This window comes from Chionomys nivalis, chromosome 1 (genome assembly GCF_950005125.1).
Source record: "Chionomys nivalis chromosome 1, mChiNiv1.1, whole genome shotgun sequence".
NCBI lineage: Eukaryota > Metazoa > Chordata > Mammalia > Rodentia > Cricetidae > Chionomys > Chionomys nivalis.
Genome location: NC_080086.1, coordinates 172,364,805 through 172,387,889, shown reverse-complemented (window position 1 = coordinate 172,387,889; position 23,085 = coordinate 172,364,805). Strand labels below are relative to the sequence as shown.

The window sequence follows — 23,085 nt, the reverse complement described above, 5'->3', positions numbered from 1 at the left end:
TCATTTTTTAAATTAGAAATTTCAAGTATAGCAACTTTGAAACTGGAATGAATGAGTGTTTATTTTCTATTAATAAAAACAAACTGTGACAAAAATGGATTCCGGCTTCCCCTCCCGCTCCATCCTTCTGGGATAAAATTTTCCAACATTGCCAAGAGTTTTCACACATTAAATAAAAGCATACAATGAAGCCAAGCAGCTGTAGAATAGCATACATAGTATCTGGTTTTCAAGATCATTCAAAGCTGCATTTGTCATCCCAAAGCTGAACAAGTAAGACAATGAGAAGGGAAGAAACACTAAAATCCATGCACAAAGGCAAACATTTGCTTGATCTGCTGGCTCAGGGCCAAACATTGGATTTGCTTCTTCAAAGTCTCTTAATCTTTAAATGAGACTCTGGGAAATTCATGCCATAAGCTTAAAAACCACCAGTAGGGAGAGCATAGCCAACATCACCTTTCCCAGCAAGAACTTATCCTACAGAAGCCAAGATAACATCCACAGGTGTTCTCTCTTTGCTCCTCACAGTCACCTGCATGGTCACTCCATCTGCTAAGGCCAGTCTAGACCGCACCAATAAGTCATAGCCACCTCTGTATACACCTGAGAGAAAAAAGTTAGAGAAAGCCTATTAAAAAGTTCAAATAAGCCCTGACTAATGGGATTTATCATGTTTTGCCCGTACCTCCTTTCTATTATTTTAGTTTCGCCTTTATAGAAATTTATAGGAAGTGAGTCCTACAAATAATTCTAATTTTTAAATGTTCATATGACAACCAGGTCATGGAAGGTATTGAGTATCACTAACTTAGTGCACTCAGGGAGTGGAGCTAGCATCTGTTGGAGATTGAAGTATTTTAAGCCATTGTGCTTCCTAAAAGAATAACCTAAGGAGAACCTGTATAATCAGTTATTCATTTTGATTAGGTCTCAAATTGTTAAATAATGCGATGACAGACAACAACAGGGCAGGGAGTGCCTATCCACATCCTTTCCTTTTAAATTCTGTACATTTGAAAGGAAGCAGATGGGAATGTCTTACCCGCCAGATAGAGGGAATGGGAATTCTTATTCTCAGGTACTTTGTCTGATCTCTCACATGGCTGCATGCCCAGAAATGAGATGATGTTGTTCACAGCCTCTGTTGAGAAAGTTGATGTGACAGCATTAGAAGAGCTGAACACGAGGGTCTGTCCTAGGAGCTGCAGGTACAGAGGCTACTCCTCTAGAAAATGGCTGATTTGGTCAGATGATACAGACAGGTATCTGGGTTTTGAGTAGATGACTTAAACCATACTCAACAGAAAGGAGTTCCTTTGGAACTGCATATATGCCTCCTGGGCTTTATTCTGGCCCCAGGCAGCTCACTGGCAGCAAAATTCTTCTCACCTTCAAGGGTTTTTGTAGAGCTAAGGGCAAAGGTTTCTTCTTTCTCAAAGGTGTCTCCCACCTCTTCCCAGGCAGCAGCAAAGTTAGGTTTCAGTACCTTCTGAATATGGTCAGACACAGTCACTTCAAGATCTTCCAGCTAGTGGGCAATAAGCAGGAGTCAGTAAATAAAAGTTCTTTGAGTCTACAACAAAAATAGAAGGAACTGATCACTCAGCATTTTGTTTACAAAGCATGCAAAGGCCTAAAGGAAGCTCTGTACTAGAACTACAGGTTCTAGTACAGAGGAGCAAGAAAAACCTGGCAGGAGCCAAGTAAGTGTAGGTTGAGTGCCAATGGCCCTGAGGTGCACAGTAGTCATTGCCACAAGACCCCTCGTGGAGGCCATACACCTTCTAACTTGACACACCACCCCTCCTTTCTGGCAAGGCTTTTCAGTCCATGACTTACCAGTATTAGAACTAACCAATCAAAAAGTTCCTGAAACCTACTTTATAAATAAACCCAATCACATTAAAAATGATGCAATTATCAGTTATTCCCATTAATAGAGGAAAAAAGGTGACTTCCTTTGGTTTAGTGGTAAAGTACTCCATTTAAATTCTCTCTGGCACGATACAATTCCATGACAGGGAGGGACAGTCTAGGTCCCATGAGTTCTCTCAGCTGTTCTAGGAAAACGCTCTGTGAGAGCAGTCGCTGATGCTGTGGAGGTGCAGGGTCTGCAGGGAAGCCTCACCACATATTCATCATCATATCCATCTTCATCTGGAACTCCTGTGTTAGGGTCACAGTCCCGGACTGTAAACTTCATGGTACAGCTAAAGGTGCCTGCGACTGGAGGGAAGAGCAGGCAAACCACATGAGCGGGTAGAACAAGCACATTTCCATCATCACTGTGCTCAGTATTGTGTTCCACATTTCAGTGTTAACATTTGCATACCCTGTTCTAAGGTGGGAGAGCTCTTGGAGCAGCTTGCAAGCTGGTCAAAAACCCAGTTTCACAAAGTATGATTGAAAATGTTTCTGTACTGTAGATTAGAAGAGCACACAGAAGAGATGACTTGAACAAACTGTTTTTGTGTTGATGTGAAGAAACGGGGAGATATTTTGGGGGGGACTTTCTGTCATGTTGGTTAAAAGAGCCAATATTTTGAAAAACAAGAACCACTCGATGCTCTAGGACCACAATAAAGCAAAAACTACTGGCAGCAAAGTACACAAATCATCAGATTAACACTGAGCAAGTACACGGTCTCAGTGCTGTCTTTAGACTGTGAACTTTGTGGAGCCACAGAACACCAGAATAAACTAAGTCAGCTTTCAACCTGCAGTGAGTAGAAGAAAGGGAGGCTTTACTATTGGTAAAGTCTATTTCAGAGTGGAAAAGCAAGCAGCATTCACTGTATGTTTCAGATGACTGACAGAATTAAGTAAGGAATGAGTAATCAAAAATTGACACCATTTTGGAAAGTGAAGTTTTGCTGAAGACAGGGTTTTCCAGTTTAAAGGAGAGAATTTGGCCAACATGGATAGAGGAAAGGTATTTATGATCTAATCAGGGATCTAGAAAAAGTTTATGTGCACAAAATACTAGAAATTGGAGCATTAGAAAGCTATTTGGGGGTTTAAGCAAGAGAAGAAAGGAGATGCAAATGTAAACACTTATGATAGTATGGGAATAAGAGGTACTTTTTCAGTCTTTAAACATCCATCCATCCATCCATCCATCCATCCATCCATCCATCCATCCATCCATCCATCCATCCCACTGACATTTAAGTAAAGGTATAAGGGAATGCGGTATACACAAAAAATGAGTGACACATGACTTCTGTTTCCAAAGCTGACAGAGAGTTAAATTAGTGTGATTAATCTATTCTTGACACTACAATTCAATGCCACAGATCCTTTAGTATAAATTTTAACAGAGTGCTATGTGAAATGCAGGGTTAGGAGCCTGGGGATAAATTAAAGAGAGACAAAATGAATGGTAGACTAGATCACAGACTGGCGCAGACTAGTTAACTCATATGTAGAAGACAAGAGAAGGCACTTAACAGTACTGAGGATGTGACACATAGGGATGGATTGAGGACGAAGGTGTGAGTGAAACCTTTGTGGCACAATCTTCATTAAACGATTTGGTTGATGCAATGAGGACTTGCAGGGAACCTGCCAAGAGCTACATTAAAAGTCAGTGGTAGTAATGCACCAGTCAAACCAAAGACGAGACAGACACTGGGAGACGAGAGGAGGTCAAAGGGACCCTTCCAGGGCCAGAGCACTTTACTATCATCACAGTTACAGCTTCATCAAACAGGAAAGGCAAAACCCAAAAGGAAGAAAGAAAACAAAACCTGAAGACCTCTTAAAGAGGCTTAAAAAATGAAGCAAATTTTATGAGAGTCACCTGCTAAGGAGATAAGTTTGAAAAGAATACAGAATTGGAAACAAAGATCAATGCTGGAAGCTAAATAAGGAGAGGGAGGTGCAGTTGGGCTGGAGACAGAGTGGATAGTAAACACATGTCAGGGTGGAAAGAGCAAAAGTGAGGATGCTTAAGGAGGATGGGAGTGTTAGGCAGTGAATGTAAAAAAGAAAAGTGAGTGGCTACACGCAGAACAGGAGGGATGCTGAAAATTAAGGCTTTTTTCCTGGCTAAAGGAGGAAAAACAGTACAGAAGATCAACATTAAAGTTAACATCAGATGTAAAAGAGCCAGTACTAAGAAATGGCAGGCATCAAATGAAACTTAAGATAGCTCTTGGGCCTCAAATCAGGAAGGAATGAAAATGAAAGGTAAATTGGAAGCAAAGGGAAGGAAAACATGCCAGAGGGCCGGCCAACAAGCAGATAAAGTGTAGAATAAAGATCTCAAATGGAAAATCCTGTCAGAGTTCAATGTAAATCTACTTGGTCACATTTAGGCATAGAGACCGTGGTGAATCAGGTTGTTAAGGAGGGAACGTTTATAACAGTTAAGATGCCACAGTGCTGACAGAAAGTGACTGACGACAACTTAGGGAGATATTAGGATTGCTTAGTGGAGAGTACAGGCGGGTAGCTTGGTTCTGAGACTAGAATCCTGTTACAAGGTGGAGAATGAGTGAAGATTATGAGGAGGCAAATACATCTAAAGAATTCTGCATCCATGTTGACTGTAGTGGGGTGGAAATGGAAAGGATGACAGATGAAGATTATTGCACAGTGTGCCATCCAAATTGCTGAGATGCTTTGTGGATCTTGTTTGACTCGGAGTGACATGGTACTTAGGGAGCCTGTATGAAAGTATCACAGAGAAGACAGAGGTTGGAATCTGAAAAAGAAAAAAGTAAGTAGGATTTTGAGTGGAAGGACAGAGTGAGTACAAAGAGTGAGTAGGGAAGGGCATTATAGAGGGCCAAAATGAGGAATGCTGAAAAAAAATGACAGTTGAATTTGGAGGAGAGACCTATGTTACGCTAGATTGCAGCCTAAGATGGAGGGAAGAAATGCGGCTCTGAAACGGTGTTATGAAGGACTATCATCTGGCAGCCTCTCCTTGGATGCTATCTGAAGCAACTAATAGACTTAGGGATTGGGAGTATAAATAAGACAGCTCTGAGCTATGCCAATTGCAGGAACTCTCTGAAAGTCTGGACTAGACCATAATTGTACTGAACATCATGACGGAGTTATCTGAAGAGAGTTAACAGTAAGAGTGGCACGAGCAGATTAGAGAGGAGAGACATACTAGGGACAGAACCTGGCTAGAAAGTTCTGTTCAAGAGGAACACATATGGTTTCTTCAAGAGGGGATGATATTATTTTAGGACAAGATAGTGAGGAGGAAAGGAATGGAAAAATAACAGATGAAAATAACAGAGGTACTGACTGGAAGGAGAAACCTTTTATTTGGGTTAAAAGACAGGAGAGAGGTTAACGCCCCGAAGGAACTTTGAAACCTATAGCATGGTTCTGAGGTGGCACAGTAATGAGCTAGACCATGGAGCCACAGAGGTTTCCAGAACTAAACTCTGATCACAATGATGAGTGTACAGAAAAGAGAACAGGAAGGAGCGCTGTAGTAAACTTGCTCCTGAAGTCTTGGCATAGACTTTTAACTAATGGGCCTGGTGGAAGGAAAGGCAAGAGCAGTGTTTCCTAAATGTGTTACAAGTATAAAGTCACAGACTTACTGAATCAGAAATTCAGGGGGGCTCAGCAGGTCAGATGAGGCACACAGAATGTTTAAGATACTGCAGAGGACAGACAGGAAAGTTTGAGGTTGGATTTGCTGGGGTATTGTTAAGGAATCTTATAGAACCAACTGAAAGTAAGAGAAGTGAGACCACAACCAGGAAAACGTGTGTGTGCTTGAATGGCGATAAAATACACAAATTGAGGTTGGTTTAGAACTCTTAAGGTTCAGAGTGTCACGTGTCAGGCCAGAAAGAGGAGTGCGAGTATTACTAGCTCTGCAGGGCAGTCTAAGAGCAAGTTGCATGTAAACTTCTTGTATACACACCGCCCACCCACCCATGTGCTTAGGAAGTCAGATGCTAGTAATAGTGATTCCCTTGATTCCCTTGTACATAAGCCTGCTTGGGGTAGCGTAGTTTTTTTATGGCCATAGTACTTCTTATCAGTAGGCTCATTTCCTATGACCAAGGACCGTAAAAATGCTGTGAAATATTCCTGTCATCTTCCCAATAACATGGGCAAGATAACTCAAGAAACTCATCGGTTGGTAAGTAAACATTTCCAAAATATTTATTTATATTGTATATATTTAATATGTAAAGGTAAGCAACTTGTTACTTATGTTAAAAACATCACTGTTTCATATTATAGTATGGGATCATTTTGTACCATATAAAAAGTGTCTTCTATTGAAAACTGCATTTAAAATAGTTGGACAACTGTCCTTAAACATGGTTTATATTTTAAAACATTCTTAAAATTTTTCATTATCGTTTTAATGATTCTTGTGAAAATGTGCTTTTTTTTCCCCCCAAAAGGGAGCTAGGTGAAGGCTTTTTCAAACTCAGAATACAGTGTATTTACTATAAAAAGTGTGTGTGTGTGTGTGTGTGTGTGTGTGTTGGGAGGGGGGAATTAATGATAACTGTTATTTACAAAGCAGATGTGTCAGGAAGAAGGTGGTGTAGGGAGGCAGTTATTAAAGGAAAAAAGGGAAGGAAATCAAGTGATAACCAAAAACAGGACACTCGGGAGGGAAGGGTAACGTTCAGGAAACTATGGATACAAAGAAAGGAACATGTGATAGAAAAGAATTAGGGTGTGCGTGTCCATCCTGGGAGTGGTGGCACACACCTTTAATCCCAGCATTCAGGAGGCAGACGCAGGTGGATCTCTGTGAGTTCGAGGCCAGCCTGGTCTACAAAGCGAGTTCCAGGACAGTCAGGGCAACACAGAGAAACTCTGTTTCAAGAAAACAAAACAAAAAGAATTAAGTTAGGTAAACATGAAACAAAGCAAGTGGCAGGAGTCCTACTAAGGAGCGAACAGAAACAAGTAGAGCAACTGAGCACAGCATAGAAAAAGCAGAACTATGAAAATAGACTGAGTGGTAAATGTGTAACAAAAAAAGTATATGGATGATAAATTAGCCATTCCCTACCCCAGGCAGAATACAAAAAAGTAAATGCATAAAAAAGCAAGGTAAAACTTGCCCATACATGGGAAAGGCCATGTGAAGATGACATGTTGGAAAAAAAGTCTTGGCACTGGAATTACATCAAAAGGAATAGAATGTAGGTGGACGCTAAGCACTCTATGGGTTTGATAACTTTGAGTAAATATAGGGCTAGTTAGCTTTACAAGATTGTGAAGAGTGAGGTTAGCAACAACCAACAATAAAATAAGGCCAATAGAATGAACGTATAAGCCAAGGAAAGGACTAGAGAACTAAAGAGAGTCCAAATATCCTGACGGGAAATGGTGAGTGGGAGAGAAATAAGTGGGATGACAATCATGGATAACAAGAGGGGAAGGACTAGGAAGAATATTTAAGTCTAATTTCAAACAAAGTGGAACTTGAGAAATGAGCAAAGAAACTGAATTAAGCTTGGGAAAGGTAAAAAGGGCACATCCATGCCTAGAAAGCAAGCTCAGTATCAACAAAATGATGTTAGAAAGCACTGATGGAAGAAGGTAAATTTAAAAACATAAGGAAAACCAGATACTGGTCTCCTAAAAGAATAACTTTTAAAGAGAAAAAAGTAGAAATGAAGAGTAAACTGTCAATCATACGGTGCAGACTGTGGTTAGAACATGTAGAATGTGACAGGATGAACAGGGAAGGGGGAGGTGGTTCCCGAAGGAGGGTGCAGGGTCTATACAATAAGAGGAATCACTGAGATGCTTGAGTAAGGACATAAGAGGACCCGAAAGCTAGGGGCATGGAATGGGAGAACAAAGGCCAGGGAGGACAGGGGGCCATCCACTGCAGTGATTCTTAACCAGGGGGTGGGGGGTGGAGGGGTTCCACCCGAGGGGAGGGTGGGCATGGCCCTCAGGTGGCCTATCAGAACACAGAGGTGAGGCAGTGATCTGCTCACAAATACTAACAATAACACCAGTTAGAAGATGGTTCTGATAGGCTACTGGGGGGTCGTGCACCCCTGGGTGAGAATTACTGGTAGAAGGGGGGGGCTGGAGATGGCTACAGGGAAGGAAGGGTGAGCAGATGGAGGCTGTGAGTCCAGGCAGATGGAGACATCAAGTCATGACCATCAGACTTGGGAGAAAAGGTCCCGCCCGCTGGTGCAGGGGGATGACAGTGAGCAACTGGATGCAGTGCAGAAGGAAGGTTTCCTGTCAGGAGCAGGAGTGCAGTGCCAACACTGTGGTCCCTGCTGAGGACTGAGGTGGAGGAGCGAGGCTGATATGGGTAGTGTTCAGAATTAATGAAAGTTGAGGCCTGTCATCCAGGGTGAAGTAGGGAAAGAGGAGAATGGAGCCAGTAACAAAATAGATATTAAGGAAGGTGTTGAATGTTGAGGAGTGGGAAGAGAAGCAGGAGCATTAGGAGGGAGAGTCATTATGATCAAGTCAGGGTACTGTCAGGATGGGGTGGATTGTGTGGAACAGAATACCAAAATCACACAGTGACAAGAACAGAGAGGCAGATGCTCCCTGAGAGCTTTATCAGAGCATGACTGGAAGGATGTGAAAGGAAGCAAAACAGGTTACAGGGAATTATGGATGTGGGGTTCTAAAAGGAACTCATAAGCCTGGGTCACAAGGCCTGATGGGTGGAGGGTGAAGAAATGGTGCTGCCAGTCTGATGAAACAGTGGGTGTGGAAGATAGGTTAGGTGTGGGGGGGGAGGGGGATGCAGGTTCAGAGATTCACAGAATACACCATAGCATCAAAGAGGGCATCTGAGGGGCTTCAGACATTGAAGGTGTGACATAGGGCAGAAGAGATTATAACATGAGAAAGGATTAGCTGGGCACAGGAGATGGGAGAGGAGGTGTGGAGTTTGGAGAAACATGAGCGCATAGAAGAAGAGCTGGACCACTGGACCAAAATGAGAAATAGGAGAAGGAGCAGACAGCTAAGAGAACAGAGAGCTCAGGGAAAGGCACCACATCACACCACACCACACCACACCAAAGAAGAGGAGAGGTAAAAGTAAACAAGGTGAGCCAAGCTGGGAAGGAAGAGAGTTTGGGCAAGCCAGCCAAAGCAGGAAACAGAGCAGGCACCTACTCTAGGGTTACCATGGTAATGAAAGACATGGGGAGATGATAAGAGCGTTGAGGGAAGGCCCCAAAGGTAGGAAACAACTTTGTCTAATGCAGGAAAACTAAGAAGCTAGGACAATTAATAGTGACATCAGACAGAAGTTGACTCAAGATAGCACACTGGAGACAAAGAGGCTGGTGACATTGCAGCGATGACAATTTTAGGAAGGGAACAGACAAGAAGGGAAAATCACTGGAAGGTGGCAGAGAAGTGGATGCTACAGTACAAGCACAGTCTTTCAGGCAAAATATGGGTGGTGGTGGTGGTAGTGGTGGTGATATAAAGGTTAATTTATATCCAAGTAGAAAGAAAGCTATTAAAGCTGCCAGAGGAATGTAGCAGATAGAGATTGGCTTTCACCTAAAAGAGCTGATGGAAGAGACAACACTTGGTAGGTACATAAGGGGCAGTAAGTAATGAGTTTGCAGACGGTCAGTCTTGATCATGAGCTGATTACGAAAAGGACAGATGGGATCCAAAGTTCCCATATGGAGGTGTCTGCAGGCATCAGGAGACAAGTCACCATCAATGTCAAAGCACAGGAGCACAGCAGAGAAGAAAATTCAAAGCCCAGGCATCTACAAGGTAGTATACTTAAGAGAATATGGCACAGAGTCACCGTGACTTATGTTAGATCCAGAACATGGGAGAGTATTTACATGCAGTAAGTTGCACAGGCAGAATTGGTAGATAATCTCAGGAACATGGAGATGAACCCATGGACACCAAGTCCAGAATGTGGGTAAAGAGGCTTGTAAATGGTGGAGGAGCATCTGTCGATCAATGCTGAGAAGACATTTTGTAGGGTTAACTCAATCCATTCTTCCCCTTTTCAGGGTGGCTAGAAGTCTGTAATTGGCTGACATAGAAGGCAAGGTGGGGTGAGTAGTTGACATTGGAACCCACTGAGCATTACGAGTTTAGTACTGGGGTAACGAAGGTAGGCATATGAAAGGGGAGGAAACTAGGCTCTAGGAGTAGAGGGCTTTGGAGCTGTGTGTGGGCTTCGATTCTGGGTCAGCTGATTCAGAGGGCAAGAGAGGACATGGAACAACAGGCTAGAAAATAATCATTACTTAAGAAGAAGATTTTAACATCTGAAAATGGGTGTATGAAGGTAGCATGCCAATGCTGAAAGGAGAAACAAATGAAATTGGACAGCCTATGATCAATGGAGGTTCTTTTAGAGGGGAAATGGAAATGATTATTAGAAAGGAGAAAAAAAAGAGCTTTGTGGGAATTTGTTTCATGGGATGGGAAGAAAGAGATTGAATTATTATTAGCAGGGGAGAAGTGGACAAAGGCTACCAAGAAAAAGAAAAGGTTGGACTCAACGGAAAAACTGGTAGTCAAAGACCCTGAAGAGACAGTGGAGTAAGGAGAAGAGGGAGCAGTGAGAATGGGTTAAAGTGAGTTGATCCTTCTGAAGAAACGAGGAGTATTGCTTAGATATGAGGCAAGGAGCCTTCTCTTGGCTAAGAAAGATAAAAACGCAGCAAGAAAAGATGTGGGGAGATTTCTGATGAGGAGGAGAAAGACAGCTATGGAAGACAGATGGAGATGAGGCCCTAGGTTGGACAGACAGCACAGAGTATGGTAGAAGTGGCACAGGCTAGTAGCAACATAGACAAAGACTGGACCAAAGAGAAGGAAGTGGTTCCAAGGCTACATGAAGGTAAGCACATCATAAACTCATGGAGGTGGGGCATTAAGAGGGGATGAGAGGGGGGAGAGGGAGCTAGAGAGAGGGAGAGAGAGAATAGAAAAGGGATAAGAGAGTAAATGCCGTCGAGGGTGTAAACTTTTGGTCAGATTCTTGGGATCTAGTAGGAAAGGGTGGGTGGATTTAATGTGGGGTTTGGGATAGGCACTGAGTGAAGGTAGATTGGGCTAGCCTAGAAGGCAGGGTTGAGAGTAGTAAAGTTGGAGGTGGAATTGAGGACATAGGCATAGAGGTAACAATTTTCTGGAACTGAGCTTGTAAATTCTATTTTGAGTGATGTGGATGATTAATGCAAGTTGAAGAAGTCTTCAAAGAGAAGAAACTAGAGCAGCTTTAAGTATAGTAAAAAGGGGGGCAAAAGCAAGGGGCCATTTTTATGGGAAAGAAGAGATCTGCATAAGAAAGCAGTATGCTCTGCAAAAGGCTCCTTGTGTCTCTGCTTAGAAAGAGGAAGGGAGATTTAAGGAAAAGAAATCAAAGTCCAGAGAGGATCAGGGTGGAATCAAAGATATTGACATAAGGATGGGAGAGTACAATGGGTAGGGTCTTCAAGAGAATAATTCTCATAAGGACTGGGGTTGCAGTATGTCATGTTTGTGAAGGGAGTGAACACAGGAAGGAAGGAGGTAGTTGGAGGAGAATGTAGGTCTCAATGCATGTAAGAGTGCTTGATGCTTGAGTGAGGACATAAGTGGTCACCACCCGAAAGCTAGGGGCATGGAATGGGAGAACAAAGGCCAGGGAGGACAGGGGGTCATCCACAGCAGTGATTCTTAACCTGGGGGTGGGGAGTGGAGGGGTTCCACCAGAGGGGAGGGTGGGCACGGCCCCCAGGTGGCCTATCAGAACACCAGAGGTGAGGTAGTGATCTGCTCACAAATACTAACAATAACACCAGTTAGAAGATGGTTCTGATAGGCTACTGGGGGGCCGTGCACCCCTGGGTGAGAATCACTGGTGGAAGGGGGGGGGCTGGAGATGGCTACAGAGAAGGAAGGGTGAGCAGATGGAGGCTGTGAGTCCAGGCAGATGGAGACATCAAGTCATGACCATCAGACTTGGGAGAAAAGGTCCCGCCCGCTGGTGCAGGGGGATGACAGTGAGCAACTGGATGCAGTGCAGAAGGAAGGTGTGAGAAGGATGAGAGCTGTGTGAGGTTTCCTGTCAGGAGCAGGAGTGCAGTGCCAACACTGTGGTCCCTGCTGAGGACTGAGGTGGAGGAGCGGGGCTGGAAGAGATGGCTGATACATAGGTGTGATGGGGTGTGTGTGGCTAGTTGTCCATGGAGAGGCAGGTAGGGGAACTCAGGGAACGAGATGAATGCTAAAGAAGGAGGAAAAAGAATCATGGACTGGAGTACCCAGGAAGAGAGCTGTCAATCCACTAGCAATTCAGAGTGGGGGTGTGTGGGTATGTGGTGTCGTGTGTGGGAACAAAATGAGCACAGAAGACAAAAGCATGCATGGATAGGAACACAGTAAAGCATGAAAGATCCATTTTTCGTGTGCACGTTTTTAGAAGAATGTGAAAGGCAATGTGATATCAACTCATGCCGCAGATGTAGAATGCTGAGGATCCCTTAGTTCGGGCCATGAGAAGGCAACTTTGAGTGCCTAGGTATGGGAGTATAGTGGTATAGTATGACTCCAGCTTAGTGAATGCAATGAAACACTGGGCACCAAGGGTAGCTCAGGAAGGGAGCACTCATGGAACTGTCTACTAGATCAGCCAGAGGATTTACAGACAGAAAGCTCAAAGCATAGCAAAGCATAGTGGTAAGATAGTGTTTTATTATGCACAAGAGAGAAAAGCAAAAGAAATGGTTATTCAGAGCCCAGAAGTAAGAGGTTAGAGGTTTTCAACCCGAGGGAGACCTGTGATAGCTAAGACACCCCATTTGGCAAGAATGAGAAAGAAGAAAATGAAGTAAGTAGTTTAGCAGGAAAGAAATAAAAGGCGTGTTCAGAGGATTAAGGAGGGCATTACATCAGGAGAGATATGGCAAAGACCATGGGCATGGGAATAAAAATAGGGAACATGCAGAAACTTGGTCTTAATGCAGGCAAAGTGCCTAAGGGGACCCAGGGAAGACAAAGAACATGGCAGAAGACAAGTGTACAGCAAAGAAGCAGATGAGACCAAAGCAGAATGAGGGAGGGGTGGTCATGGTATTTTATCACTGATGTGCACAAATGAGGGAGAGGATCCAAGTATGTCACTGACTTTAACATAAACATGGAAGGTTAGAGGTGAATTTGGACAGCAGATGGACTCAGCACTGCTAGCTAGGCACAAAGAGGCTTACAATAGTGGCAACAGTGAGGACAGGTCAACAGCAGAGCAGACACCAAGGGAAAGATTCCTGAGTCTATGGACTGGTTGGGAGGTGACAGAACAAGCATGGCTGGATGCTGACAGGGAAGTGGAGGGTTTCTGGAAAACAATAGTAGAGAGGCATAGGGGAACACCAGGCAAAATTTAAATTCATATTCAGGGCAGAAAGAGAGCCTGCAGTTGGCTGCCATGGGGAAGTGCCCAGTGGGAGTCAAGGTGGATCAGAGGAGCTGATAGAAAAAGAGAAGAAGACTCAATTCAGGAGAAAATGGGAAGATCTTGTGAAGTGGTTTTGGTTAAAGCAAATGGGTCACTATACAAAAGGGGGAGTCTGGATGTAAAGCTCTCTAAATGGGGGCGCTGTCAAATCTCAGGGGACAAGGTAGTAGGATGGGAATATCAGTGTCAAGTTTCAGAAGAAAAGAAGTAAAACAAACTCCAAGTGCTGCAGAATAGGGCCCTTAGGAAAAGGTAAAGTAAAGGGTCAAAGCGACTTGGCTTTATGACATGCACTTTATGACAGCTCTTGAACAGATGGCACTGGAAGGCAACCTCAGGGATATGGGGAAAGTGGAAAGAATTGAGCATGTGGGTAGATACAGGATGCATGTAGATGGTGGAGGCACAGCCGGGTATCAATGCGGAACAGCCACTTCGCAGTGACCACTAAATCTGTGCTTCCACTGTTTAAGACTGGCTGAAAGGAGAGAGGTGTGCTGTACAACAGAGAGACTGTGCAGGGTCAGGGGATTAGTGAGCCTTAATGCAGGGGATCTTCTAACCTCATGAAGTTTGTAGGTTTAGTTTGAGAAGGTAAAGAAAGTAGGTAACAGTATTTTTACAGGATACAGCAAGGCTCTAGGGATTTGAGGATTAGGAGTTCACGGGCTAGATTTTTATTGTTATTTGTTTTATTTTCTTGTCAAAGAGAAAGAGATAAAGAAGAGAAACAGGATGAAGATTGGTATGTGTATAAACAGTAGGACTTTAAAACTGAGTGAGTGTTAGTCTTATAATGTAGTGGGCCCATATGAGAAAAAGAAAACAAGAGTGACCTGGACTATAGGACTGACAGTGAGAAGGCAACTGCCACAAAGAGTGCAGTCCCACTTTTAGAAAAGGATTCTGGTGCATTAGAAACAAGAGAGGAAGGGAAGCTTCAAAGGCAGCAGTGTAAAGACTTTTGAGGAACCCAGTGATTCTGATGAAAAGACAACTCCCACTGCAATCCAAATCATTGCAATGATAAAGCAAAAGCAGCCTAAGTGTATCTTGAAGCCGGAATGAATGGAATATCAATAAAGGTGACAGCTGTTGGCTGAAGAAGAGAAGGTAATAGGGAAAGTCTTCCTGCAAATGGGTCCAGGAAGACTCCTATGAAGAACAGAGCAGGGGAGGGGATGAAGTGGCAGACACTAGGTGGCTGAGAGAAGTATAAGCCTCAGAGAAATGGGAGGATGAATTCTGTAATGTAGGTGGGAAAAAGAGGAACAGGCGACAGGACAATAATGCAGTCTCAGAGTGGCAGCCATTTATGGAAGACAAATGTCGCAAAAGGCACCCAGGGAAGATAGAGAGCAAGAGTAGGGTGGAGGGGAGAGAGGCCGGCAACAACAGGCTAGGAAGCAAAAGGAGAGGCGCCGGAGTGGGGATGACGGCACTAGGATGACTCTGCCAGCCTTCAAGGCTGGGGATGGGAAAGGCAAAATGGAAGATGAGTTTTTAAAGCCTTGAAAGTGCTTGGATACGGAAACTTTGGCCAGGTTCTCTGTACAGACTGGTGAGGGATGGGTGGCTGGCAGGGAAGGTTGGCTGGCTAGGGTGAGGTTTATTTGTAGTGGGCTGAACATGGGGAGATGAGAGGGTTACGTTGAGAAGGTACAAGCCAGGATACAGGTATTGAGCTTAGCCCATAAAAGGCTCCACCTTGAGTACAGAGGCTGATAAATACAGGCTGGTGACTAAGCTGAGGTTCCTAAAAGATAGAGAGCAGCTGCAGCAGGGAACGGATGGTAAGGATAATAATGGTAAAATGCTGATCTGTAACAACAGGACAGACATGACAATAGAATGCTCTGCCCAGAATCTTTGTGATACTGTAAAAAAGAGGGAAGAATCAGAAGTGGGACGGGGGATAATAAGCAAGCACAAGGCCCAGGTTAAAGTAAAAACTGTTGTCAGAATGTCTGAAAGTCATAATTGCTGGGAGTTATGAGGAATGAGGAGGAATATATTTGTTTAAAGTTCTTTTAAACAAACTAGGCTCCCAGAACATTGTGTGTGAAAGGAAACAGAGAAAAAGGAAGTGATTCCAATTACTGAGTGTTGGGTCTGTATGACATGGGGGAAGCACCAAGATGCTTGAGTGAGGACACCAAATGGTCACCACTAGGAAGTCAGAACTGTGATACAGGAGAAAGAAGACCTGAGAGAAGAGGGGGCATCCACTCCAGTGATTCTTAACCAGGGGGGGGGTGGGGGGTTCCACCAGGGGGGGGGTGGGCACGGCCCCCAGGTGGCCTATCAGAACACAGAGGTGAGGCAGTGATCTGCTCACAAATACTAACAATAACACCAGTTAGAAGATGGTTCTGATAGGCTACTGGGGGGCCGTGCACCCCTGGGTGAGAATCATTGGTGGAAGGGGGGGGCTGGAGATGGCTACAGAGAAGGAAGGGTGAGCAGATGGAGGCTGTGAGTCCAGGCAGATGGAGACATCAAGTCATGACCATCAGACTTGGGAGAAAAGGTCCCGCCCGCTGGTGCAGGGGGATGACAGTGAGCAACTGGATGCAGTGCAGAAGGAAGGTGTGAGAAGGATGAGAGCTGTGTGAGGTTTCCTGTCAGGAGCAGGAGTGCAGTGCCAACACTGTGGTCCCTGCATTGAGAAAGGCAGATACTGAATATGTGTGGCTGGTTGTCCATGGGGAGGCAAGAGCAGAAGAGAATGGAGTGAAGGAGCTCATCAAGGGAAATGACTGCTGAAACAGGAGGAGAGTTAGGGGCTAGAGCGCCAAGAAAGAGAGCTAGAAGTCCAGCAGATAGAGTGAGATAAAAAGTAAAAAACATAAAAGAAATACCTGAAAGACTATTAGGAGGGGAGCTATGGTTGTTGGGAGTCAGAAACAACACACATTTGTAGATCAGGGTGGTGAGCCTGAATGGCTGGGTAGAGCACGTGGATTTTGTATAGTTTGCCTAATGAAAGGGATATTGGATATATTTTCATTTGTCAAGACCGTGAAAAGAATTCCCATGGAACAGGACAACTACTGTCTGACAAATCAGATAGGTAAAAGAATGGCAGATGGGGAAGGTTACATACTAGGACTATGTAGAATTGTTGGGAAGCAGGATAAATAAGTAACGTATATCAACAGTGAAAAGGAGAGGAAGTGAGAAGTTTTAATTTATGGAAGTCAGAAAGATGAAAAGAGAAGGAGCCCTATGGGCTGCTGAGATTGCAAGGACAAAGGGGGTGAACTCAGAGAATCCAGGGACTCTGCCATCTATATGGGCAAAAAAAAAATTGAAATCATTTGAGAGAAAAGACTGTGACATGGATAGAATTTAGCAAGGAAGCAATGGTAAAAGAGGTCTAAAGAATGAGGCTGTAGAGAACCATTGAGTCAACAAAGGGCTTGTTGAGTAAGAAAAGTTACAGGGCCCAGGTGGTGGTGGCGCACGCCTTTAATCCCAGCACTTGGGAGGCAGAGGCAGGTGGATCTCTGTGAGTTCTAGGCCAGCCTGGTGTACAGAGTGAGTTCCAGGACTGGTTCCATACATAGCTACTGAGAAACCCTGTCTAGAAAAACCAAAAAAAAATAAATAAAAAATAAAAAAAATAAATAAATAAAAAAAATAAATCCAAAAAAAACCCAAAACAAAAAAAACCCAGAAAAACAAAAAAAGGAAAAGAAAAAAAAAAACAACCCCCCCCCAAAAAAAAACAAAAAACAAAACAAAACAAAACAAGACAAAAAAGGGGGAAAAAAGGAAAGATATAGGGAACATCTTTTGCAGAGAACACTGTCACCAAATTAGCACAGCTAGGATTGTCTGGATGAACTAATGTAACAGAAGGACTCAGTAGAGCTGGCTGGGAACAGAGGTTAGCAATAACTGTAACAGTAAGGGAAAGCTAGGAATATAGTAGACATGAAGGGAAGAGCTCCTGGGTTCATGAACTGACCGAGAGCTGGCAGGAGAAATACCATTGCATATAGGGAGGATCTGCAAGGTATCTAGAAAGGACAGCATGAGAAAATAAAAAGACGGCTGTGCAATGATTACATTCATATTCAGGGTAGAAAGAGACACACTGGAGGTGTGATGGCATGGGAAAGTGACAAATGAGAGTCAAGTAGGGTCAGGGGAGTTAACAGAAAAACAGAAGAGGAAGCAATTCACAAACAAACTTTATGTATTTGTGATAGTTTAAGCAAAGGTCAAGGGGGCAACAATGAAAAAGAGAAAAGTAGACTTTAGAGTTTCCTAGCTGGGAATATTGACAGATCTCAGGGGACAGATTTATAGGATCGGTGGTAACATTGTCAGATTTCATAAGAGGAGCACAGAAGCAAAAGCCTGGGTGTTTGTAGAATGGAAGTGGATGGCATTTGTAGCAAAGAGACAGGAGTAGCTTGAACTAGAGGATCCAATTGAGGTACATCTTATAGACTCCTGCACAGACACCTGTTAGGCCGCCTAGAAACATGGGACTGGACTCATGAAAAGAGTCCAGTAAGAGTGTACATATGGGATGCGTGCAAACGGTGGAGGCACAGCTGGGTACCAATGCGGAACAGCCACTTCGCAGTTGACCTCTGAACCTGTGCTTCTACTGTTCAAGATTGGCTGAAAGGACAGAGGTGTGCCGTGCAACAGAGAGACTGTGCAGGGACAGGAGATGTGCTGAAAGTGGGCAGAGGGTTTCAAAACTCTGCAGGGTTTGTAGATTCAATATAGATGGTAAATAGGAAAGCTTGTTAATAGTGCAAAGTAGGGTTCAACTGAAAGGTTTCCTTTGTTGAATGAAGGGCAGACTAGAACAGAAATTGGTTCTTGTGCAAGAAGAGGCCTTTAAAATGGTATCATTCCTATTGTGAAGGTGGGTACAGGCTAGATATGGAAGGAGAGTGGGTGATGTAGATAATCTTTAACTGTGGAGAAGCAAGTGCGACAGATAAGGTTGTATTTGGTTTGGGGAATCTTTTTTGTGGAGAACTGCAAGTAAGATGGGGAAAGAGCAGTAAGTGCAGGGTTGGTTGTAGTGTTCTGTGCTTCTTTTAGATGAAGGAAGGGAAAGAAGAATAATAAGGCTGGCGTGAGAGGGTGAAAAAGAAAAGGGCAGTCTTACATTGGGCCAATTGAATACCCACACCAGTGACACTGAATGGCTGCAGAAGAGAAGGTGACACAGGAATAGAAAGAATATGAGCATGTGAGCACAACAAAGCCTAGACCATAGACCACAGAAAAAAGAGGTGATGAGGTCAATGATAGATACTAGGTAGATGAACAACAAAATAAGAGTCACAGCAATGAAGCAAGGTTTACTTCAGCCAGGGAGGAAAGAGAAGAAATGCAGCAAGAAGAGATATTGCTGCAGGAGAATGATGTAGTACACAGAAGACAAACAGGGCAGAAGACATACCCAGGGAGCATGAGCACCAGAGACTAGGTTAGAAAGAAACAAGCTGGAAAACATCAAGGAATGGAGATGCATGGGAGATCCCAAGGTCAGAATGATGGCACTTTAGAGTGCCCAGAACAGCTTGTAAGCCTGAGCATGGGGAAGGAAAAGTAGAAAAGGGTAGTCAGCAATAGCTAAGGCAAAATGCTGAATTATTGTCTTGAGTGTTCTTGCAGGAGCAAAATTTAGGCCAGGCTCTTTACTACGGATCCGGCGGGGAAGGGTGGGTGGGTGGGAAGGGGAAAGGGATGGGGCTTACTGGGGTTGGTGGGGAGGGCAGGGTTGGGAGTAGTGGGGTAGGGTGGGGTGGGGGGGGTGGGAGGACTGGGATGGGATTTGGGTGGGGACACGAGCCAAGTGCCAGGTATTGAGAAAATTCTACTGTTTGAGCTGAAAAAACAATTCACTGTCTAGTGTTCAAATGAATAGATGGACACCTGCTGGGAAAGATGGGATCTACCCAAAAGAGAAAGAGTAGCTTCGGGTGGGGAGGAAAGGAAAGAGGAAGGTCAGGGATGCTTTGTATGAAGTAAGGATAGACAAAAATACAAGATGGTTCTTTAGGGCTCACTGTTTGTAACTGCAAAAGAATGGGGGAAATTAAAAGGGATAATAAATGATAAGTAAACAATGCAATTGGGGTAAAATAAGCAAACAACATAATTGGGGTAACATTAAAATGTTCGACAGTCATATTTGGTAGGGTGACTAGGATGAGGCGGAATATGTTTGAAAAAGAAAACAGCTCACTTGTACAGACTGAGGGTAGGCACTATATCAATGTGGAAGAATTAACAGCAGAGAAGGAAGTAATTCTAAGTGGAGAGTATCCTATCCATTTGAGATGAGGAAGCACCAAGATGCTTGAGTGAGGACACCAAATGGTTACCACTAGGAAGTCAGAACTGTGATACAGGAGAAAGAAGACCTGAGAGAAGAGGGGGCATCCACTCCAGTGATTCTTAACCAGGGGGGGGGTGGGGGGTTCCACCAGGGGGGGGTGGGCACGGCCCCCAGGTGGCCTATCAGAACACAGAGGTGAGGCAGTGATCTGCTCACAAATACTAACAATAACACCAGTTAGAAGATGGTTCTGATAGGCTACTGGGGGGCCATGCACCCCTGGGTGAGAATCATTGGTGGAAGGGGGGGGGGGACTGGAGATGGCTACAGAGAAGGAAGGGTGAGCAGATGGAGGCTGTGAGTCCAGGCAGATGGAGACATCAAGTCATGACCATCAGACTTGGGAGAAAAGGTCCCGCCCGCTGGTGCAGGGGGATGACAGTGAGCAACTGGATGCAGTGCAGAAGGAAGGTGTGAGAAGGATGAGAGCTGTGTGAGGTTTCCTGTCAGGAGCAGGAGTGCAGTGCCAACACTGTGGTCCCTGCTGAGGACTGAGGTGGAGGAGCGAGGCTGGAAGAGATGGCTGATACATAGGTGTGATGGGGTGTGTGTGGCTGGTTGTCCATGGAGAGGCAGGGACAGAGAAAAGTGGAAGCAGTAGTTAATAGGAGCCGAAAGAAGGAGATGAGTTCAGGGGGGGAAGAGCAGTAGTAGTCATTGTAGTCAGGGACTGAAGTACCCAGGAGAGAGGTGTCAGTCAAGAAAAGGATGGGCACTTCTGTGTTAGGGCTGTGTAGGGCAGGAGTGAAGAGGGTGTAGGCATAAGACAGAAGCGTATGTGCGTAAGAACACAGCAGGGAAGCAAAGATATCTGAAACACATTTTAGAAGGATGTTAGGAGGTGCATGAAAGGATTCTTGAAAGGTTTCCATGAAGTAAGAAACCATAGTCTTGGGCTATAGCAATGTTAAGGCTGAGTACATGTGGTAAGGGATGTGCATCTGGGACAGCTTGAAGCAAAGATGCCAAATGTGCATGGGGTAAAGGTAAAGAGGAAAGTACAGTCTTGAGACCCCTACAGAGTTAGCTGCACAGTTCAGAAATGATAACTAGGGAAGCGATATCAGTACTTTAAGGGATACCACAGAGGCATCACAAGTGAAATGATTAACTGGGTTTTGGAGATGCAAGGGTGGGGAAGGAGTTTTACAAATCACATTGGGAACATGACGTAAGAGTGATGATGTCATATACTGGGAAAGAAGAACAAGAAGGAGAGCCTGGGAATATAGCTTAGTTGGTAGAGTACTTGTCTAGAATACAAGAAGCCCTAAACTTGATCTCCAACAGCAGATGGTTAACAGTACACCAGGGAGGGAAAGGCAGGAGGATCAGGAGTTCAATCAAGGTCTTCCTTGGGTACACAGTGAGTTCAAGGCCTATACTACATGAGACCATGGCACAGGAAAAAAAAATGAGAAAGAGCACATAATGAAGTCCTAGCAACTGAGAGGAGAGGGCTATTGTGAACATACTAAATGCAATAAATCAAGAAAATAAGGCAAATGTGAGGGAGTGAACATGAAGAAGTACAAATATTTCCTTCTAAGGATGAAGCTGTGGAAGAGAAAGAGCATGGCCTAAGTAAGCAAGGATGACAGAGGCCAAGGGTAGTGAGACTGCAGAGGGAGCACTATCTAAGAAATAGTCTAGGTCAGGGCTGTCCAATGAAGGACAACTGGAGGGAGGATGAGGGGAGCAGCTCCAAAAGAGTTGACAACTGTCCAGAATGGTGGAGTCAAGAAGCCAAGATGTTTTTAGAGGTGAATTCAGATAGCAGTATATGGAGACGCAGTTTCCAAACGAAGGGCACTTGGATTCTAGTAGACAAGTCAAGTAGATAGGGTGAGTGGTGTCAGGGCCAGACATGTGAGGCAGAGCAGAACAGAGACAAATGCCTAAAGTGATCTAAATTAAATAGGGAAATCAGACAGCACTGCGTTTTAAAATGGGACATGCATAGACAGCATAGACTTGGGAAAGATCTACTCAGTACTGAGACCATTATGTTAGCAGCAAAATACTTGCAAATGGCAGAGGTGCAGCTGGGAACCAATGCGGAACAGGCATTTCGCAGTGACCACTGAGCCTGTGCTTTTGCTATTTAAAAGTATCTAAAAGGAGAGAGCTGTAGTGCTTGGCAGACAGACAGGCATTGGCGAAGAGTGAAAATGACAAAAGGATGTGGATGGCTCATCAAACCCAACAAATCATTATAAATAGATTACAAAAGAGCAAACTTGTTTTGCCAGAGAACACCCTGGGGGAGAGTTAGTGTGTCTAGTCGGTTTCTTTTTGGGGAAGGTTGATCTAAAGGAGAACAGGCAGGAAGAAGAAGCTGGAGAGTGGGCCTTATGTAAGAAAAGGATCTTAAAAATTGAACACAAGTGTTGTGATACAGGCAGGCAAAATAAGGAATGAAGCACTGGGAGATGTACATGCTGTGAATGGGTGGGGTCTATGGTAACAGGTAGGGGGCATTTCCTTAATGGACCCCTGTTGGTGGCATAGAAGTGATAAAGAGGAGAAAGTATGAAAAGTACTGGGTAGACTTTCAAGTTTTGTGGGAACAGGAAGAAGAAAAAAGAAATCAGGATGACAGTGGACACAATGAGCTGAAAAGGTAGAGGGAAGAACCAGTGGATGGTAAGAAGAATAAAAATGATCAGTTCTAGAAAAGCACATAGAGTGTGGAGAAGAGGCAAGAGTTTGAGCAGTGAGGAGAGGTTCAGGAAAGCACTAGGAGATGCATCATCTGACAAGGTGACAGCACTACAGAGGAGCACAGACAAGCAAAACCTTTTTTCTTTTGGCGAGGAAAAGAAGACATAGATCAGAAGCAGAAAATACATTGCTTCAAGAAAGCTACATCGAAGAGTCAACTATAGGAGACAGGGCAGAGGAGACATCCAGAGAGAACAGAGCAGAGCACATGGAGCAGGGAAGAAGGGAAACAAGCTGGACAGGAACAAGAAGTCCTAGAGGCAGAAGGAGGCCCTTAAGAGTGCTCTGCTCTACTTGCCAGACATACTTTGGAAAGAAAAAACCAAACTAAACAAAGCAGGAATGGGTAGCAGCCAGCAGGGAGAAATGTGATCTTAAAGCCCTGAATACTGCTATGTGTGAAGGAATAAGCCAGGAAGGGAAGGAAGTGCTTCCAACTAGAGAGTGCCTGGTCCATATGAGACAGGGAAGGAAACCCTGAACTGCTTGAGTGAAGACATAAGTGGTCACCACCCAAAAGCTAGGGGCATGGAATGGGAGAACAAAGGCCAGGGAG

The 23,085-nt window shown here is 44.2% G+C and overlaps 1 protein-coding gene across 2 annotated transcripts in view; it reads right to left on the bottom strand.

Moving 5' to 3' along the window:
• Window positions 1–43: 43 nt before the first annotated feature.
• Window positions 44–23,085, bottom strand: part of Copg2 (COPI coat complex subunit gamma 2) — a 123,089-nt gene continuing 100,047 nt past the window's right edge. For both annotated transcript variants that reach the window (XM_057787896.1, XM_057787903.1), the window contains 4 exons: window positions 2,132–2,229; window positions 1,393–1,531; window positions 1,046–1,144; window positions 44–606 (listed from right to left, as the gene is read on the bottom strand). In XM_057787896.1, the coding sequence (XP_057643879.1) occupies window positions 476–606; window positions 1,046–1,144; window positions 1,393–1,531; window positions 2,132–2,229 (467 nt within the window). In that variant the 3' untranslated portion in view covers window positions 44–475. The remainder of the gene's footprint in view (window positions 607–1,045; window positions 1,145–1,392; window positions 1,532–2,131; window positions 2,230–23,085) is intronic.